General features: G+C 46.3%; 1 protein-coding gene across 2 annotated transcripts in view; it reads right to left on the bottom strand.

The window, feature by feature from the left end:
• Mkx (mohawk homeobox) overlaps nucleotides 1-16,643 on the bottom strand; it is a 70,674-nt gene extending 54,031 nt beyond the window's left edge. Inside the window, exons 1-5 of one of the 2 annotated variants that reach the window (XM_051151160.1) lie at nucleotides 16,513-16,643; nucleotides 14,392-14,661; nucleotides 12,540-12,699; nucleotides 5,217-5,370; nucleotides 4,465-4,800 (exon numbers count right to left, since the gene is read on the bottom strand). In XM_051151160.1, coding sequence (XP_051007117.1) covers nucleotides 4,465-4,800; nucleotides 5,217-5,370; nucleotides 12,540-12,699; nucleotides 14,392-14,579 — 838 coding nt within the window. In that variant the 5' untranslated portion in view covers nucleotides 14,580-14,661; nucleotides 16,513-16,643. Of the gene's footprint in view, nucleotides 1-4,464; nucleotides 4,801-5,216; nucleotides 5,371-12,539; nucleotides 12,700-14,391; nucleotides 14,662-16,228; nucleotides 16,330-16,512 lie in introns of those variants that run through there. The other variant, XM_051151161.1, reaches the window with a different exon arrangement.
• Between the last annotated feature and the right edge of the window lie 727 nt (nucleotides 16,644-17,370).

The following is a 17,370-nucleotide window of genomic DNA, read 5'->3' as shown; positions in this document are numbered from 1 at the left end:
TGTTTATGAAAAAATTAACAAAATGTCCACATATTATTGATGGGTTTTACTTCATAACCCACAGACTATAAAGAGTTAAGATTTAATAAGAATTTAATAAGCCAAGTGTGGTGGTAGCACACTAGAAGGCAGAGGCAGGCAGATCTCTGAGTTCTAAGAAGGCCACTCTGGTCTACGCAGAGAGATTTTATCTTAAAAGAAAAAAGGGATTGGTGAAATAAAATTCAGTGCCCTATGATCCTTCCACACACCAAATTTTATTTCGATTTCCAATTTCATATTCTTAATGAAGTGCATTCTTAGATAGCAGAAAAAAAATGCAGGGTTATATAATTGCTTAGCCTAGATAAATGAACAAATCACCCTTGGAGTGTTCTTTTAAAGTGCAGCTAAAGTCTCTGCACTGCAGCCGGTGAGGTAGGCAATGTTAGCAAACAGGAGACATAGAACATTTCTGCTCTGATGAGGAAAGAGACATAACCAGATGAAAAGGAAAGACTCCGGATGCCAAGGAAAGCCACAGCGGTTACTCAGAAAGCGTTCAGCATCCCCCGTGCCTCAGTTTCCACACAGTAACCTGGCTGTGACAAGGCTATCATCATTCATTCAGTCCCCTTTAAGGCAGCCATTTATTGTTTGGCCTGAAACTTTGCACAGCACTTTCAGGCCCTTGGTCTCTCTTGCTCTTAATTCTCCAAGCTTGAACATTAAGGTGGGGGGGGAATCAGGCTGTTAAAAGTTTACACACGTGCACGAAAAGTTGACGTGTCTAGGCTGCCTTCTCACTGCTGAACAATGAAGAATGGGCTTGATTTGTACAGAGAGCTCAGAAGATGGACATGACACAGTATGGACCAAGTGCTTTTGGAATGGTTTAAGAAAAACAAGCAGCACTGACTGCAAGCACAGTGTTCCTTCTGATTGTGTGTTTTGTCACCTTTGAAAAGAGCACACATTTTCAAAAGACTAAACACAAGGGGCATATGTCTTTGTTTTTACTGGGTAACACAAACACATTTACAAGAAACATTTTTTTTTCTAAATAACACTTTCTACCCATCTCACCTCACTAATTGCACTTTTCTTCCAAGAAACCTTTGCTGTACCTGTGTGCGATTTATTTGTATTATCATAGCTGTAGTCCATGTTTCTGCAGTTTGAACTGTAAAAATTTCTCAACAAGCTCAGTGCTCTGTACCATAAAGAGACTTTTATATTACCTTAATCTGGTCTGGGATTAGTATTACATTTACATTTTTAACACTGAGACACTTCCTATAATTTTAAATGTTCCAGGAGATGTGTAGAACAGAGAATTTATTTACTTAAAGCTTGAAAAACCAAAACCAAAGCAAACAAACAAAAAACCCTAATGGTTCCATCAATTCACAATTTGGGAACACTAGATTTATCAAAAACTTGAATTTTTCCTGAGTTATTGGCCATTTATAAAAATGTCTTACTTGTGCATTTACCATTCATTGTTAAGGTTTATATAAATGTATTGTGCATACACAGCTCCAGATGGTATGCTGTCAGGCAACTGTCCATCATAGTGCATGATGGGTGTGTGTGTGTGTGTGTGTGTGTGTGTGTGTGTGTTTGCATGTTGTCCTGTGTGTGCACTGCATGTGTGTGCATGTATTAGCCCAAGGTTGAAATATGGAGTGCCTCTCAATCACTTGCAGCCTTATCCATTGTGGAAGAGCCTCTCGGTTGAAACCAGAGCCTTTAAAAGACCTGGCCTCACTAGATGGCTTCCTCTGGACATCCCCTGTCTGCCTGTCATGTGGGGCTAGAATCTGAACTCTGGTCCTCCTGCTTGCTGCTTATGTGACAGATGCTCTGGTCACAGAGCCATCTATCTCCCCAGGCCCTTTGTAATCAAAAACACATTTTCTGCTTAATAATGCAGTTATTGCTTTTTAAGTTTTTTAAAATTTATTTTTATTTTATGTGCATGTCTTGTGATACAGTACATCTGTGTGAGGGTGTCAGATCCCATGGAACTGGAGTTACAGACAGTTGTAAGCCCCCATGTGGGTGCTGGGAAATGAACCCGGGCCTTCTGGATGAACAGCCAGTGTTCTAAACCACTGAGCCATCTGTCCTGCTCCCATGCATTTGTTTCTAAACCTCCTTTCTCGTCTCCAGTTTTAATTTGTGACCATATTTTGTTTATTTACCATGGCCTTCAAACTTGTGGTTAATTTATTTTCCAACTTTCATTTTATCCCCTTTTTACTTTTGTTCATATTTTAGATACTTGTATTTGAACGCCTTGGTTTACTTTCCTTTCTCTGAAAATATTTCTAAAACTCTGAATTAACTCCAGGTTTTGCTCAGATCATAGCGATCAGATATTAATAACAGTGTCTTCATTTTCGTTTTTGGGCCAAGTGGCTTTTTGTTTTAACCTCTTCCTAGACCCAGGCCCCCCCCCCCCCTGAGGATATGTTTGTATTTTTGTGTGCTTGGAATTACTTTATGTGGGAAACTAGAGATGCAAACTGAACAAGGTTGGCCTCGTCTAAAGGATGTCCTGACATGTCCAGGGTAATGATGGTGTTCACACCCGACCGCTAAGCAGTCACCTGGCTGGGCTCAGCGTTCTGTGGATCCCTTTCCTAAGTTCTACTGCTGCCATGTTGGCTCCACAGAGCATTAGGTTGTGTGGAGGCGCCACTCCCACAGCAGGGCCAAGTGTGTTGTCACTACTCAGAGAGTGACTGCAGCAGTGGGTAACTACTCAGTAAGAGTTAAACAAGCACCATTATTTGAAAGAGAAGAGCCCACCGTACCCAAGCCACATCCTTGCCATGGACTGATGGGGCAGCGGCACCTCCAGGCATCTGCCTTTCTGCCATCACATGCTTGCTGGTCCTCCACAGAGGCTGCCTAGGCCATTAACTTCAGCCACAAGTTTAATCTTGTGGCCTTTCTGATTTTGCCCCCTGTCATACGATACATCTTGAAAAATGAGTTTTATAATGAAAAAGAGCCTTGAACTAAATCCTACTGGAAAGGTCTCCAGGGACAGGAAATTTTCTACCTCACTCTTCTCTAAAAATATGACATAGATAACATACCTGCCATGAAGTTGGTCCCATGGTACTAAACATGGGAAAGTGGGAAAACACCATTGTTGTCAATGGTAGTAGTATAACTACAGAAAATGATTGGTGGAGGTAGGATAGCTCCAGGCAGTGATTGGTGGAGGTAGGACAGCTCCAGGCAGTGATTGGTGGAGGTAGGGGAGATCCAGGCAGTGATTGGTGGTAGCAGATATAATTATAGAGCTGGCAGAGGCGCTCTTCCTGGAACCTCTTGTGCAGGCTCAGCTGTGCTGTTCAGCCAGTAACTAACCTCTGTGTGTTTGTGATTGTTTTTCTCATCTGGGATAACTGGCTAGCTGGGTGCTTTCTTGTTTCCAGGTCTAACATTAAAGCTCATTCACTGGCACTTTCAAGAGCCATGCTGCAGATATTTCAGATGTAGCCCTTCCCTTATCCCTTCTTCCAAAGGAACCCTGTTCCAACACTTCACCACCCTGCCACTCCATCTGATGCTCTGGGCAGGTAGTGATCAGCTCACTTTTTCTGGAATGAACATAACAATTTTCAAAGCGTTTTATCAGCCCTACTTGTTCTTTCCAGGAATGAAAGTAAACTTTCCAAAGCAACTGGATCCAGCCTTGTGTTTTTCCTTTCTGAAAAATCCTGGCACTTATGCTAATTTGGTACTCATTTTCCTATCACTTCTAGCAATCAAAGTATGTAAAAGAAAAGATGGAACTTGAAACATTTGCATGGCTGGCCACCAGCCAGCACATTCCTCCACTGTAGGGGTTACTCATCAAGGGATCATTTATACATCCTTCAAATATTGCTATCGTCAGGCAGAGTATAAGCAGACGTGCTGTACAAATGTGGAGACCTGAGCTCAGATCCCCAGCACCTACACAAAAAGAGCCAAGCATGTGCCTGTAACCCCAGTGCTGCTGTGTCAGAGACAGGAAGATTTCTAGGACTTGCTGGTTACAAGCCTAGATCTAGGTTCAAGGAGACACCAAGTCAGTCTCAAGGGAACAAAGTAGGAGCATGACAGAAGAAAGCATCTGGCACACCTAGGCCCATGCACAGCTGCACACACAACATGCACAGTGGAAAAATAAATAAATACTGTTATCATACCATCATGATTAAAGTTATCAGTAAGGATGAAGACACTTATACTTATTATTAAAGAAAAAATATCACGGGTTCTCTGAGACCACCATCGACTACCACATCTATCTATATTGCATTGCCAACACAAAACAAATAAAAAAATTTAACATCAGAGTTGAGGCAGTCCGTGTATCTTATGGCTTTCTTATATCTGTTACAATAAACCCCTTGGGCGCAGGTTTATATCTGTCTTACACAGATCGCCACAAGTGCAACAAAGCACGGGCTTGCTTACCTGTGCGATAAACAAAGTTGCCTTCCGTTTCTGATGATGACGGAGACACGAGCTCTTCTTCAAATTCGTTGGAGCTAAAAGATCCGGAATGGTTCCTTTGTCTTGTTTTCCCCATCATGGCAGTGCTCGTGGCCATGACGTGTCTCAAAGAGTCGTTAAGGTAACGGTTCAACAAGCTGCTCTTATACTTGGGAGGTGACACATAGTCCTCGGCTGCCCTTGACTCTGGTCTCACTCCAGCTTTTATCACTGAGCTCTCGCCTTTAATCACAGTGTGATGGGCAGGGGTGCTATAGCCAGCTTCGCTCATGTGATTTCTTGGGGGATTTTCTCCATCTAAGGGAAAAAATATCACCAACTAGTATTTGCACAGACTTCCCCAGCAGCTCAGCTGTCACACTTGGCCATTAAAAATATGCACAACGGAAGAACACGAACCATATGATTATATATATATATATGTATGTATATATATATATGATTAATTTTTAGGTAAAAAGAAGCAGAAACCTGTGTAATTGTCCCCTAGGGTATTTAGTTTTAATGAAAATGCTTTCCCACACATGACAAATCTATAAACAGAGGAAATGGCTATAATTCCTGTTGCTTTATAAAACTGTAAAGATGACGTTACCTCATGCAATTGAAAACAGTCTGTGGCACTGCCATATTTGTACGGTCATTAAGACAGCATCTAGGGTGAGTGTATTACAATGGTAAAGCAAAGACAGGAAAATAGAAACGGAACAAACCTTCAGAGCAGGAGTCATCGCTGCTCACGCTGAGCCGCTCTGCGTTGCCCTGCACGTATTTGTTGTATAACTTTATTCTTAAGGCCCAACTTAAATCTGGCTGCCGAACAGTGTTCTTCAGCCGACGTCTAGCATTAGCGAACCAGTTTGACACCTAAAAACGGCATTAGTGTTTCAATTAACAAAGCATCAAAACGTGGTGACTGTGCAATTATTCTCTCTTACGGGATCCAAGGCCAGGGTTGCCGGTATAAACCTGGGGTTTTTAGCTACTTGGGAGGCTTTGGCAGGAGAATCATTGGACCAGATTTTGGAGTCAGATTTAGGAACAAGTGGGAGGTGCCATCTCAAAAAAAAAAAAAAAGAGAGAGAGAGAGAGAAGGGGGAAAGGTTGTGGGAGGGAAAGAGGAGGCAGGGAGGAAGAGGGAGGGGGGCATTACACAAGACTCCACGAACACAGTGAGTGGAAAAATGAATGAGGGTATTGAGTTAACCAGCTTGTGTCGCCTTGAAATTTTGCCTTCTGAGGATGTGCTGCTGTGCCGTGTGTGTGTGTGTGTGTGTGTGTGTGTGTGTGTGTGTGTGTGTGTGTGTGTGTGTGTACCATCTTAGTTAAGGGACTAGAGAAGCCCACAGATGAACAACAGGAAAACAAAGTGCATACAGGAGACTGAAGGGAGGGAGCGTCAGACCTCAGAGTCACAGGCTCAGAGGGAGGTGAAGGCTAAGCTTGAGCAAGCACGATGATGAAGACAGTGGCGGGCCACGCCAGTTAACAAGATCAGATACTTAAAAGAGGAACTAGCAAAAAACAAACAAACAAACAAACAAACAAAACAAACAAACAAAAAAAGGCCAAAGAATCAGAGTGGTAAGGTGGGGAGGAGGCAGGAGGACGGACACCCTGCTTGAAACTGAAAGCCCATTGTTTCTTATGCACGTCAGTGAAGACAAAGAAAAGATACTTGAAAGCAAAGAAAAATTACTTTTGTTCTCCCTTGAAGAAGCCATGGAGTTCCTAGAGGATAAAATGTACTTTCTCATATAATATCAGGATATCAACAGTACATAGTGTTTTTAAAAACCTCAAAGGGAAATATTTGCTTTTAAAAATATAAACTATACAAATATAATTTTTTGTGTGAATTTGTTCCAGAACGCAAACTCCTATTACTATAATAGTTTGTGTGACAATGTTTTCACTGGAAGACTTTTTTCTTTCTTAATCATGCTGTACATACACTTAGGGTATTTATAGTACACTATAACGGCCATAAATAAAAAATTAGTATTTCTGGCAATTGCTCAATTCCTAATTATTATATGAAACCATTATGATTTCTGCTTTAAAAAGCAAATGACATTTTCTTCCTTCCACGTCTAACATGTATCATTTCAGTCACATAAATTCAACACTGACACCCTCAAGTTGCCCCTTCTGCCTCGAACAAGATGGCCGTCCTTTCACATTGTGTACAGGGCCACTGCAAAAACCAGAGTCTTCATCAGCTTCTGTTCCAGTCAAGCTGAGGTATGCGATTCAGTGAGTTTTCAAATATTCAGGCTTTCCAAGCTCCACACATAGGCGACTTCCAGTAGCATTCACGCAACAAATAAATGCCGAGTGGCTATTGCATCCCAGCTGTGCTGTGAAGGGCAGGCCTTGGCACGGCCACGTCAGCACACCCGCACGTACACACGAATGTACAGACATCACACACTCACCTGAGCCCCTGTGATAACAGTGATAATCTGAGGCCCAGGAAAGCCAGTCACGGTGGAAGCAAGAAACATCCATCTCCTCTTCGCCAGCTTTCCTTCCCCTCTCTGGCTCTTTCACTCACTGACCAAATCCCCATGCAATCCTCATGACTACTAATTTAAAACATTCTTCCAAACTTGCCGAGTTTCCATTCTGTTCTCCTATGTGGGTCTTAACAACTATTCTTAAATGCAAACAGGATGCATTATTTTGACTTAATTTGTTTCTTCAATTTGCCATTAATGTCCTGTTCTCCTGTCACTGTAGAATATTGAAAAGTGGCCTGGTTTCCTGTCCTGAATTTTCTAAAAAACAGGCCATGCTGGGTAAACTGGTTAACCCATTCACCTTTTTCTGAACTGCCTGTGCTTCATCTAGAAGCTGGGATGTAACACAGTGGCAGAGCAACTTCCCTGGCACATGCAAAGCTCTGGGTTTGATCTTTATCATGAAAACAAAACACACAAGACACACCATAACATAAGATAACACAACACAATCCCTTCGCTATAAAATGGATTGGATGTTTCCTAACATTTTCATCAAACCTAAAAACCGAGTGCTGTGAAACAACTTTTCACTGTCTGTACATCTGTCAGTCTCTTTGCAGCTGCCTGTCCAGCCTGCTTCCTAAACTCACCAATGCGCCTTCAAAATCAGAATTGCATGTGACTAGGCCCATCTTCACCTCTCACAAAGAGGATGTTGCCTGCATCTTCTCCTATCTCTAGATCACAAATTTTTTGTGTTAATTTCTTTACTAAACAACACTTAATTAAGACTGGATTACTAAGATCTTAACCGATGTCACTAACTTGCCTACTATACAGGGTAAAATCCAATTCTCATGACATTTCATGTAATAAGAGTGGAATGGCATTCTAGTTAAAAAACAAACACTAGTACACTGTAATTATAATGCATAAAATGGAAAACACTTAAATGCCATGCGGGATTAATTGGCTTTTCACAATTAGGAATCATCTACTTTCTAATGTGCTACATACTCATAATTCTCAACTGATTATAATGATGTAAGGAGATTTTCCAGAAAGGTCTGTGTTAACTAACACAGGCTTCTCCTAAACTGGTTTTTATAAATTTGACTGACACCCAGTCTGCTGGCATACATATGCTGCCCATATTTTGTCAACAGAAACGTACAGTGCAACTGAATAGCCAGGTGCAGGCTGAGGTGTTTGATACTGGCTCCCATGAACAGCAGAGGTACTAATGGTTGGTGAATTTGCATGTTCTGCAATTTTCCTCGTTGATTTAATAGAAATTTCTTGTGTCACCAACAGTAAAAATATATACTTACATTTTCTGCATTTTACACCTACGTTGAATTCCTTCATGTTGTCACACATGTAGCTTACTAATGGAGGTCCTGCAACACCATTTTCTTCTAAAACTTTTATTTATTTATTTTTATGTTATATGCAATGGTGTTTTGCCTGCATGTATGTCTATGTGAGGGTGTCAGATCTTGGAGTTACAGACAGTTGTAAGCTGCCATGTAGGTGCTGGGAATCAAACCCAGGTCCTCTGGAAGAGAAGTCAGTGCTCTTAACCATTGAGCCAGCTCTCCAGCCACCTGGAACAGCATTTTAATGCCAAAAGAGCCTTTAAAACTCTGTCCTATATACCAACAGCTTAGAGAGCAGGATGTCTAGAAGCTGGGAGAGAAAACTTTCTTCCACCACCTTTATCAAAAGACAGAGAAACTGCCGTGTGAACCCAGAGGGACGAATCAGGGTCTGTCTAGTTTTAAAGCCATCAAATTAGCAAGCTCACTCTGCGCTGTCAACTTAAATAAATACTCGGCATCTTCTTTCTGTACCGATAACACTTGGACTGATGTATAAGGCCTCATCTAAGATTTCATTGACTATGTAACAAGTATTACCTCAGAATAAATACTCAACTTCCAGCAAAAACAGCTATGCTAATACTGGCAGCAGAAAATTCGTAATACTGTGATTTTACCAAACACACTCAAGCACAACAGAGGAATGTAAAATTATAGTAACAGAAGAAGCCCCAAACACCCAGTGACTTGGAAGCTACACATTTCACAGTAACACAGCCATCTCAGCTCATGTTACTTGACGCTCCACAGCAACACAAACTATTCCTATCTGAACAGCACATTACACATTTTTTAGAATATTTGAGCAGTGTCAGTGACAGGAACCAAGACCAGTAAAGGGCTCTGTTTCATTGACATCAAAGCATGCCACACAGAAACGCTCTCCTTAAATTGATCAAAGTGCCTGTTCTGATAACGATGATGCCAAGTGCAAACAGGAACTAAGCACAGGTATAGCAAATGAGGACCAACTTGTTAAGGTGATTGGATAACAATAAATGAGAGTCGCATCATCAGTTCATTTATTTCTGTTTCATTTTCTCAGGGGTGGAAAAACTGTAGGTATTAACCAGAGCCCTCTGGGGTTCTGGGTAGCAGAAAAAGTACTAAAATATATTTCTATCTTTTTACTTCTAGTTCATGGGAGATTGCTAACCCAGTTTCACACCTTTCCTCAGCAGTTTAAGAAGAGCAAAGGAAAGTAAAATTACTATGTAGGAAAAGTTTGACACATACTCAGAGGAAAATATTAAACATGGAATAAGTGCCCAAACTTATGATATTTTGTGGAGGGATAAAATAGTTATGGCGATAGCCTGTTGCCATAAAGCACAAGACAGAAGCAAGGGGAGGCCTTGCAGTCAGCAGGAACCCAGAACTCGGCAGAAGTGAGATCTGCTTTCCATATGTGCCTGCAGGGATATGTGTGTGTGGTGTATTTGTGGACATGTGATAACAGTGAGTCCCACTATGCTTGTCCATCATTCTACAGGAAGCAGCTCATTAGTTCCCCGCGATCCACCATGATGTCCTAAAACTAAAACCAGAGCTCAAGACTTCCTACACTTGTCAGAGACATTCTGGAAAGCTCTATGTGACTCTAGTGCCATTTCTCAGAAGGATGGCATTCCACCTACAAGCACACAGTGACAGTGTGCTGCATGGAACGAGCCACCTGACCACTCCTCTCCAGAAGGCTGACTCCACAGGAGAAAGTGACTCACAGGGAGGGACTGACTCAGGACACCGGCTAACTTGCAAGGACCAAAAACTTGACTCAGATCACAGCTCTATGCTGTTCCTCCAGAAGTGTAAAGATTTGCATAATTTATGCAATTTCCAAAAAGCTGGAATATGCTTTGGTTGTCTAATTTATGTTTGACTTATATAAATTCCTATATATAAAAACAGATAGGTGGGTGTGTGGGTATACATACGCATATGACATATATTCTTTACATATGCCGTTGTGCATAGTTGAAAATAACTGAACCTAAGCTAGATTATAAATAAGGCCCCTGGGTCATATTTTATACATTCATGTTTTCCACTTATCACTTTAAAATTTAAGAAATTTATTTTACTGACAAGAATTTTAGAAATCATTCCCATATATGTATCACTTATTTTTGAAAACAATCTTTGCTCCACTTAAGAATTATATATTTTTATTCTCTGAGTGATATAAAAGAACAAAAATAATTTAAGTGGGAGGAATGGGAAGACACAAGTGAGGGGATATCAAATAAGATGTAGCCGGGCGTGGTGGCGCACGCCTTTAATCCCAATACTCGGGAGGCAGAGGCAGGCAGATCACTGTGAGTTCAACGACAGCCTGGTCTACAAAGTGAGCCCAGGACAGCCAAAGCTACACATAGAAACCCTGTCTCGGAAAAAAAAAAAAAAAAAAGATGTCATCTGAATAAATTACTTAAATAAAAAAATAAAATTATTTTGGAAATATCACATCACTGAAAAAAATGTAATAGCATTAGCAGAAGTGTGAAAGCAGTTTTGTGTTGAAACTATCATAACCAGTAGTAAATTGCTACATAACTAAATTTAAAAATATCACTTTATATTGCAGATCATCCAAGATAACAATTAAAATATAATCATTTAAACTTCTCTGATAACTACAACCTTTAACAAAAGCATGTGTGGTAGAAGTGCTCTGTAGGAGCGGCAGTGAAACGGGATGATGGCCACACAATGGAGCGTCCTACTGCTGAGATCACTGCTAGTATTCAGGCAAATGTCCAGAATAAGTAACAGGTCTGTTTACACTGACATCAGAGAATATGCATTTATTTTCATGAGTCAAGTTTTTCTGATTATAATAACTTATTTAGAAACTGTTTTTTTTTTTTCAAGGTTCACAGTTTTGTGTGAAACAAACCTCAAGCCAGGACTACAGGCTTAGTTTTTTGCCTCCAGTACTGTGGCAAATCACCGTTATTACAATTTCCTGCTAATAGGAAGGAAAGCAGATGTTTTTCTCTAAAACTTTATTCTGAAAATAAGCAGAAAAATACATGTTAGAATTTTGTGGGGAACTGCTACAAGCCAACACAAATGCCTTGTCAGACTTTCCAGTAATTCTTAAGTCAAACTGTAAATACTCTGGAAAGATACTTTATTTTCGCCCATGCAGTTTTATCTCCTTTCTTGCGGTGTCTGCGTGTCATATGTTTGATGAGACTTTCCAGCTTATGCTACTGTAACATACGTAGATGTTTTCAGCTTTCCTTCGTGCCTCCTCTTTCTCACTCTGCACCGTTATGTTTAGTAATAAAAAGTACGTTGTAATGGAAAAGCATTTAATCTGGATTTGTTTATCCCGGATTCCTCTGTCCTATACCTTCCACTCACCTTGGTAAAACACCACTAGTAAGTGCTCTGTGGTGTGTGTTTGGGGGAATACCAAATACTGATTGAGCCCAGAAAAAGCTAGTTAAATATAAAGCAGTGTTTTGTTCACTAGAAAAGACGCCCGCTGACATGGTTTCTCCACAACTGACACAATCTGGAATCTTCTTCCTGTAGCCTAGAGGAATGCTGTGGCTTCCAGCTGTGCCAGGATGAGGCAGCATTTAAATGCCTCTTCCTGCCGTTCCTGTTTTATGGCCTATGACTAATGGCTAGTTTGTACGTGAGTTTAACCTGGGGTCCAATATGCACCTGCAGACACCTGGGTTCCCATAGCTGGACCAGCATCTTCACCTTCACCCGGAGATTTGCTAGAAAGGCACAGTATGGCCCTGCCCCAGAACTGCGTAATCAGGGACCCTGAGCAGAGAGCGTGCAACAATCTGTGCTCTAAGTAGACTTCCTGGTAACTGGTACGCACTTAAGACTGAAAGGCATGGTGGGTGGCTCCTGAATCCCGATTCCTACCCATCTTCGTATCACAGGGCAGCTGTGATGGGGCATTCCTCCACCCATAACAGTGCACCATCGAAACTCCTTTTGAACCCAGTCATTTGCACGGAGGTGATTGATAGGGGTAAAATCTCTTTTGCACATAGGACCTGGCACCCGTGTCTAGCCCTCATGCCCCTGGGCAAGAGAAGGCAGAGAATCTGGACCCCTCTGAAGGCGGCACCGCCATCCTTCCTAGGGGGAGGCACAACAGTGAAACACTGAGTTTCTGCTCCTCCGAGACCCAGGTTTGAGGGGTCTGGATTACCTGCACCAGCGTCATCTGCGAGCCTAGGGCCAAGAGTATCTTCTCGGTCTTCGTGGGGTACGGGTTGTCACGGTGCTTGTAAAGCCACTGCTTAAGCGGCCGAGCCATGTCCTGTAGGGCCTGTCGCTTGTGCCTCACCTTCCCTCCATTCTGTCGGGCCCTGGGACATGGAGCGAGGAGACAGGCGTGTTAGCAATATCTTTTTGGGCGGCCTGAAGGTCCTCCATGATAGATCCCATTTCCACTACGTCAGCACACAGCCTGGGCTTAACCGCGGAGCACCGCCCCCCACCCCACCCCGCGCGCCCAGCGACGCAGGGCGTCTATGCTTATGCACCTCTAACTCTAAGAGCCCCCAAAGTCGGGGCAAAGCAAGAAAAGGAAACCCCACAACTTCTCAGTGTGAGCACCAGGCTCTTTCTCCGTCTTTCTGAATAGCCTGCTGGCCATAGGATCACGTGCAGTGCAAGGTCTTACATTAAATTTGAAAGCGGGGAGCGGTCTTGATCCCAGCAACTCAAGGTTGGCGGGGTAGGGACGATCGCCACCAGGTTGGAAAACTGTTGGCTAGACTGCAGATCTGGGCCCAAAGCTAACTGACACTTTCTTCGACCTCTCCCTCAGGCCACTGACTGGGCCTGGCCTCCGAAGAGGGCCAAGGTCTCCAAGTTCTCTGGCTTATAGGTCCTGGGGGTGTGAGTCACCAGTGGTCAGAGAACACACAAGGAATGGCGGAAACAAAGGAAATGATGGTGGCTGCCTAAGATCTCTGAATGTTCGCTTATTTCATTTAATGCTGTGACAACTCGAGAAGCTGGGAAAAGCAAACCCTACAAAGCACTCTAGGGCCATTCCCTCTATAGGAAGAGTGAAAAGTGTAAAACGTCGTTCCAGCAGCTAAAGGTTTGTAAAAGACCCCAGGAAAGCTGACTTCTAGGAGGAGCTGGTACTAGAGCCGGCGTGGGGTGCTGCGCTCCCGGGAGGCTCCGGGAGGTGTCGCCGCACAGCCGCTAGCGCTCCTAACCTCAGTCCCTGCTCGTGCGCCTGCGCTCCAGCCTCCAGAGCGTCAGTTTCTTCGAACTCTTTGAAATGCAATTCCACCCGCACCGACTGCTAGTAACAGCTCGAGGAAGCCTAATCTCTTTTACTAACCAGCAGCGCCGCAAAACAAGCAGCTGGTACTGTGGTTCAGCAGTGAGCCAACCGCTCTAGGAGCCGCGAGGACCCGGCCAGGCGCACTGCCCCGTATGCCCCAGGAGTGGAGCAGAGGGCTCACCCTGGAGCTTCCAGGCCCCGACAGCCCGCTTACCCCCAGGAACCGAAAGCTAACAAGTCCGCAGCCTCCTTCTCCGGGTTCGCCGCGGGCCTCGCCGAGCTGTGTGCGTTTGAGACGCCCTGCAGGAGCCGATCTAACCAACACCTAGTCCCAAGCCAGGGGAACCCCAAGGCCAAAGTAAGATCCTCTGGTGACAAAAGAGAAAGTCCCGAGGCCACGCTTCAGAATCGTCTGTTTGACTCAACCCCGTGTCATAGCACACAGAGCTCAATCTGCTTCCGCGATGTGCAGAGGAAGCAAGAAGTTACTCCGGGTCCCCGTGTGCCAGGGACCTCTAGGTAAGGGAGGACTGGGCGCCAACTCAGTTTTCATCACGTCTCTTTTGAACTGTTCTAAGGAATCAATCCCTCCAGTTTTGAGAAGGTAAATCCTTAAGAACGGGGCGTGCTAGTCCAGGAGGCTTAGATCTGCGGACTCCTGACTCTCAGATCTTGGTTTAAGCTTCACCCACCCGCAGCTCGCCGCCCCTACCCCTCAGGATTTGCCGGTCCGGCCGGCCCCGAGGCGTGATCATACCCGGTCCTCCGGTGTCTCAGGCTGAGGTTGTCTTTGAGGGGCGGGCCGTCTGGAATGCCCACCTCCGGGCGTGTGTGTGGATTATCCAGGACGCCACCATATGGCCGGCTGCCACGTTCCCGCTCAGGGGTGCCTCGGTCCTCAAAAAGCACGGCTCCCCCGAGCTTGTTGAAGACGATGGTGTTCATGGTGAGGGTTGGCAGGGACGCGCGGCCTCGCCACAGCGCCTGGGAGCCTGGTCGCCAGGAGCTCCGCAGCAGGGCTCGGATTCTAGAAGATCAAGAATCATTACGTTATTCCGACTGTGCCCAGGAGCCCTAAACTTGATGTGGCTGCTGGGCCTGCTGTGCTGAAAGGTGGGGCGGTATAGATGCTGTAGACTAGGGAACGCCCTTCTTCTGCACCTGGCCACCTACACACTTACCCAGCACTCCTGTGGCAGGCCCCTGCTTTTCCCCCTCCTCTAGGAGCTTCAAACAGAAATAATTTACCTACTGAGGTGAAGCAATTTCCAAACGAACTTTCCGGTCACTATCAGAGACACAATCAGGACAGCGAAGCAGAATAAACAAGTAAGGGGTGTGTTCTTCGTAAAGCACTACACAGAATAAAGCTTCTAGGGGTATCGGGAGAGTTTGGAAGTAACGTGAATAATTGAATCCACAAGGGCGCGTCAATGCGTCCCTGTGGTGTCAGGATTTTCATGTTTTCTAGATCCTGGACCATATGGCGGAAACCCCTGCGTCTATCAATTATAAAGCCTCCAGATGGGATAAGGGAAGGGGGAGTTAGGAGCAGAGCCCCAAACCTGAAAATTAAGTGGCCTCAAGACAAATGTGTCACAAATTCCCTAATCTTCCTGGGGAACTCATAGCGAAGGTGCCAGGAATCTGAGTCCTTGGGGATTTCAGTCCGCAGGAATTCGAGCCCATTTCAGACTCCTGAAACCTCCTCGCTGGAAGTGACCCGCACATCTTTCAGACTGTGGCCTCGGGGCTCCGGGACACCCCTGGGCTCACCTCTGGTGTTGGAATGCTTGGAAGTAGGCGTTCAGCCCACCAGGTGCAGGCATCCAGAGCAAGGCCGCGCCGCAGAACAGCCGCAATACTGCTGCGGGATCTGGACCGTGCCCACCGGCCAGATCTCGCTCCCTCCCTCCCTTGCAACTCCTGGTAGCTCGGTCTACTCTGAGCTGCTCACAAGGCGCCGCCAGCATTCCCCTCTCAGCACACGCTGCTTCTAGAATGCGCAGCGCCTACACTCGCCAACGCCCCCGCCCCGCCCTCTAGCCACCGCAGCGGTTGCCACACGCGACATTTAGGACAAGTCACAGCAACTAAGCGACGGCCACCGTCAGTATTTGTATGAAAAGTCAAGTCTCTGGTGGCCACTGCGTTGTGTCCTAGGGCTGAATCCTGTGCAGACAGGTACGGGCAGGCCTGGGGTGCACACCCAGCCTCAGGGGTAAGTGTCAAAGCAAGTTAGTGAGCCCGGCGCCCCTATCCCAATGATTGGCGTCCACGCCTCTTTGCGGGTGCAAGCCTCCTTCCCCGTGCCACTCCACCTTTTTCCACCCAGTCCAGTCCTAGACATACAGCGCGCTTTCCCAAGCAAAGCCATGGTGAGGTTTGCCACCTAGGACATTTCCCACAGACTGCAAACACCGCCACGGTCCAGGTCTGCGACTGCAGGCGCGGTGGCAGGCGGTTGGCACACGTACGAACTATTGCAACGGGCGTGAGACGTGAAGCAGTTGAGTCCAGTGGGCCCTAATTCTTCCTGGGCTCCGGTGAGAGGTCCCCAACACCCAGTCTCAGCCCTTATGCTCTGCACTTACCCAGATTCGCTCCTAGCAGTGATGGGGGGCGCGATCCCAGCGGAACTGTCCCGCGGATAATTAGAAAGCAAAGCAAAGGCCGCCAGGTGGGCAGCCAGCTGCTTCCCAGGCCCTCCCCTCCTGCGCTGCCCGACACCGGGCGCGTCCGCCACTAGAACTCAGACGGAGATGGGGGAGGGGAGGACAGACCCGCGGCGTGCAGAGAGCAGGGAAGCAGCGGCGCCTCTGCCGCGGCGAGCTTGGGGTTCTGCGTTCGGGTGGAGGAGGGGGACTCCGGGCCATACCTGTAGCCGAGGAGCCCGCAGCCAGCGGCCGGCTGTCCCGCCTCGGGACTAGGCACATTCCCATCCCCGCCGCATGTTCTCGGCGCAGGCTCCGACGCGCTCACCGCCACCACCGCCGTCGTCTCGGCTTTATTTACCCAGACGGGCGCGCGCGGCCCGGGAACCGGAATACCGAGGCCTTCTCATGTTTCCCGACTGCCTGGCCCAGCCCGCGAACATCCCGCGGGCGCGGTATCCATGTTCCCGGGCTGCGGTAGAGGAAGCTCTCGCGCCTGCCGGGCAGCTGGAGCTGCAGTTAACCCCTCGCGGAGAAGCGGCCGCCCGCCGCGCCCAGGAGCCGGGGGCGCTAGCATCCTCCCAGCGGGGCACCGCTCCTGGAAGCTCTCTCCCAACAACGCCTAGCAAAGCCGGCTCTTTTCTTCGTTCTCAGGGGAGTAATCTAAGAAGCCGCCCGGAGTCTGTGGCTCGGCTCACCAGTCTAGAGGTTGCGGTGCAAATCCTGTGTCTTAGCTGCTGCCGGTGCCGGAAATGTCACCAAGCGTGGCCCGGCGTAAGAAGGTTCTGGAGACGCGCCGGGTGTTTCCCTCCTGATTAGCGGGAAATTAGAGATTCTCTCACCCGGGAAGACACTTTGGAGTAGCTGGGCTGGCCCGCGAAGTCCAGGCTGTGGAGGTGAATGCCAGGCAAGCGTGCGCTTCCCCGGACAAGCATTGCAGAGGTAGGGATGCGGGGAAAGCAGAGTGGGGCGAGGCGGGCTCAGGTTCCAGCGCTGCCACGGACAGATGTGCAGGAGACCGAGCGCGCGGAGGCTGGATCTGCATGCACCTCAGGGTTGGAATCTGACGGCTGTGGAGAAGA

This window comes from Acomys russatus, chromosome 9, assembly GCF_903995435.1.
Source record: "Acomys russatus chromosome 9, mAcoRus1.1, whole genome shotgun sequence".
Lineage (NCBI taxonomy): Eukaryota > Metazoa > Chordata > Mammalia > Rodentia > Muridae > Acomys > Acomys russatus.
The sequence above is the reverse complement of the archived record's forward strand: the minus strand, read 5'-3'. Positions and strand labels throughout refer to the sequence as shown.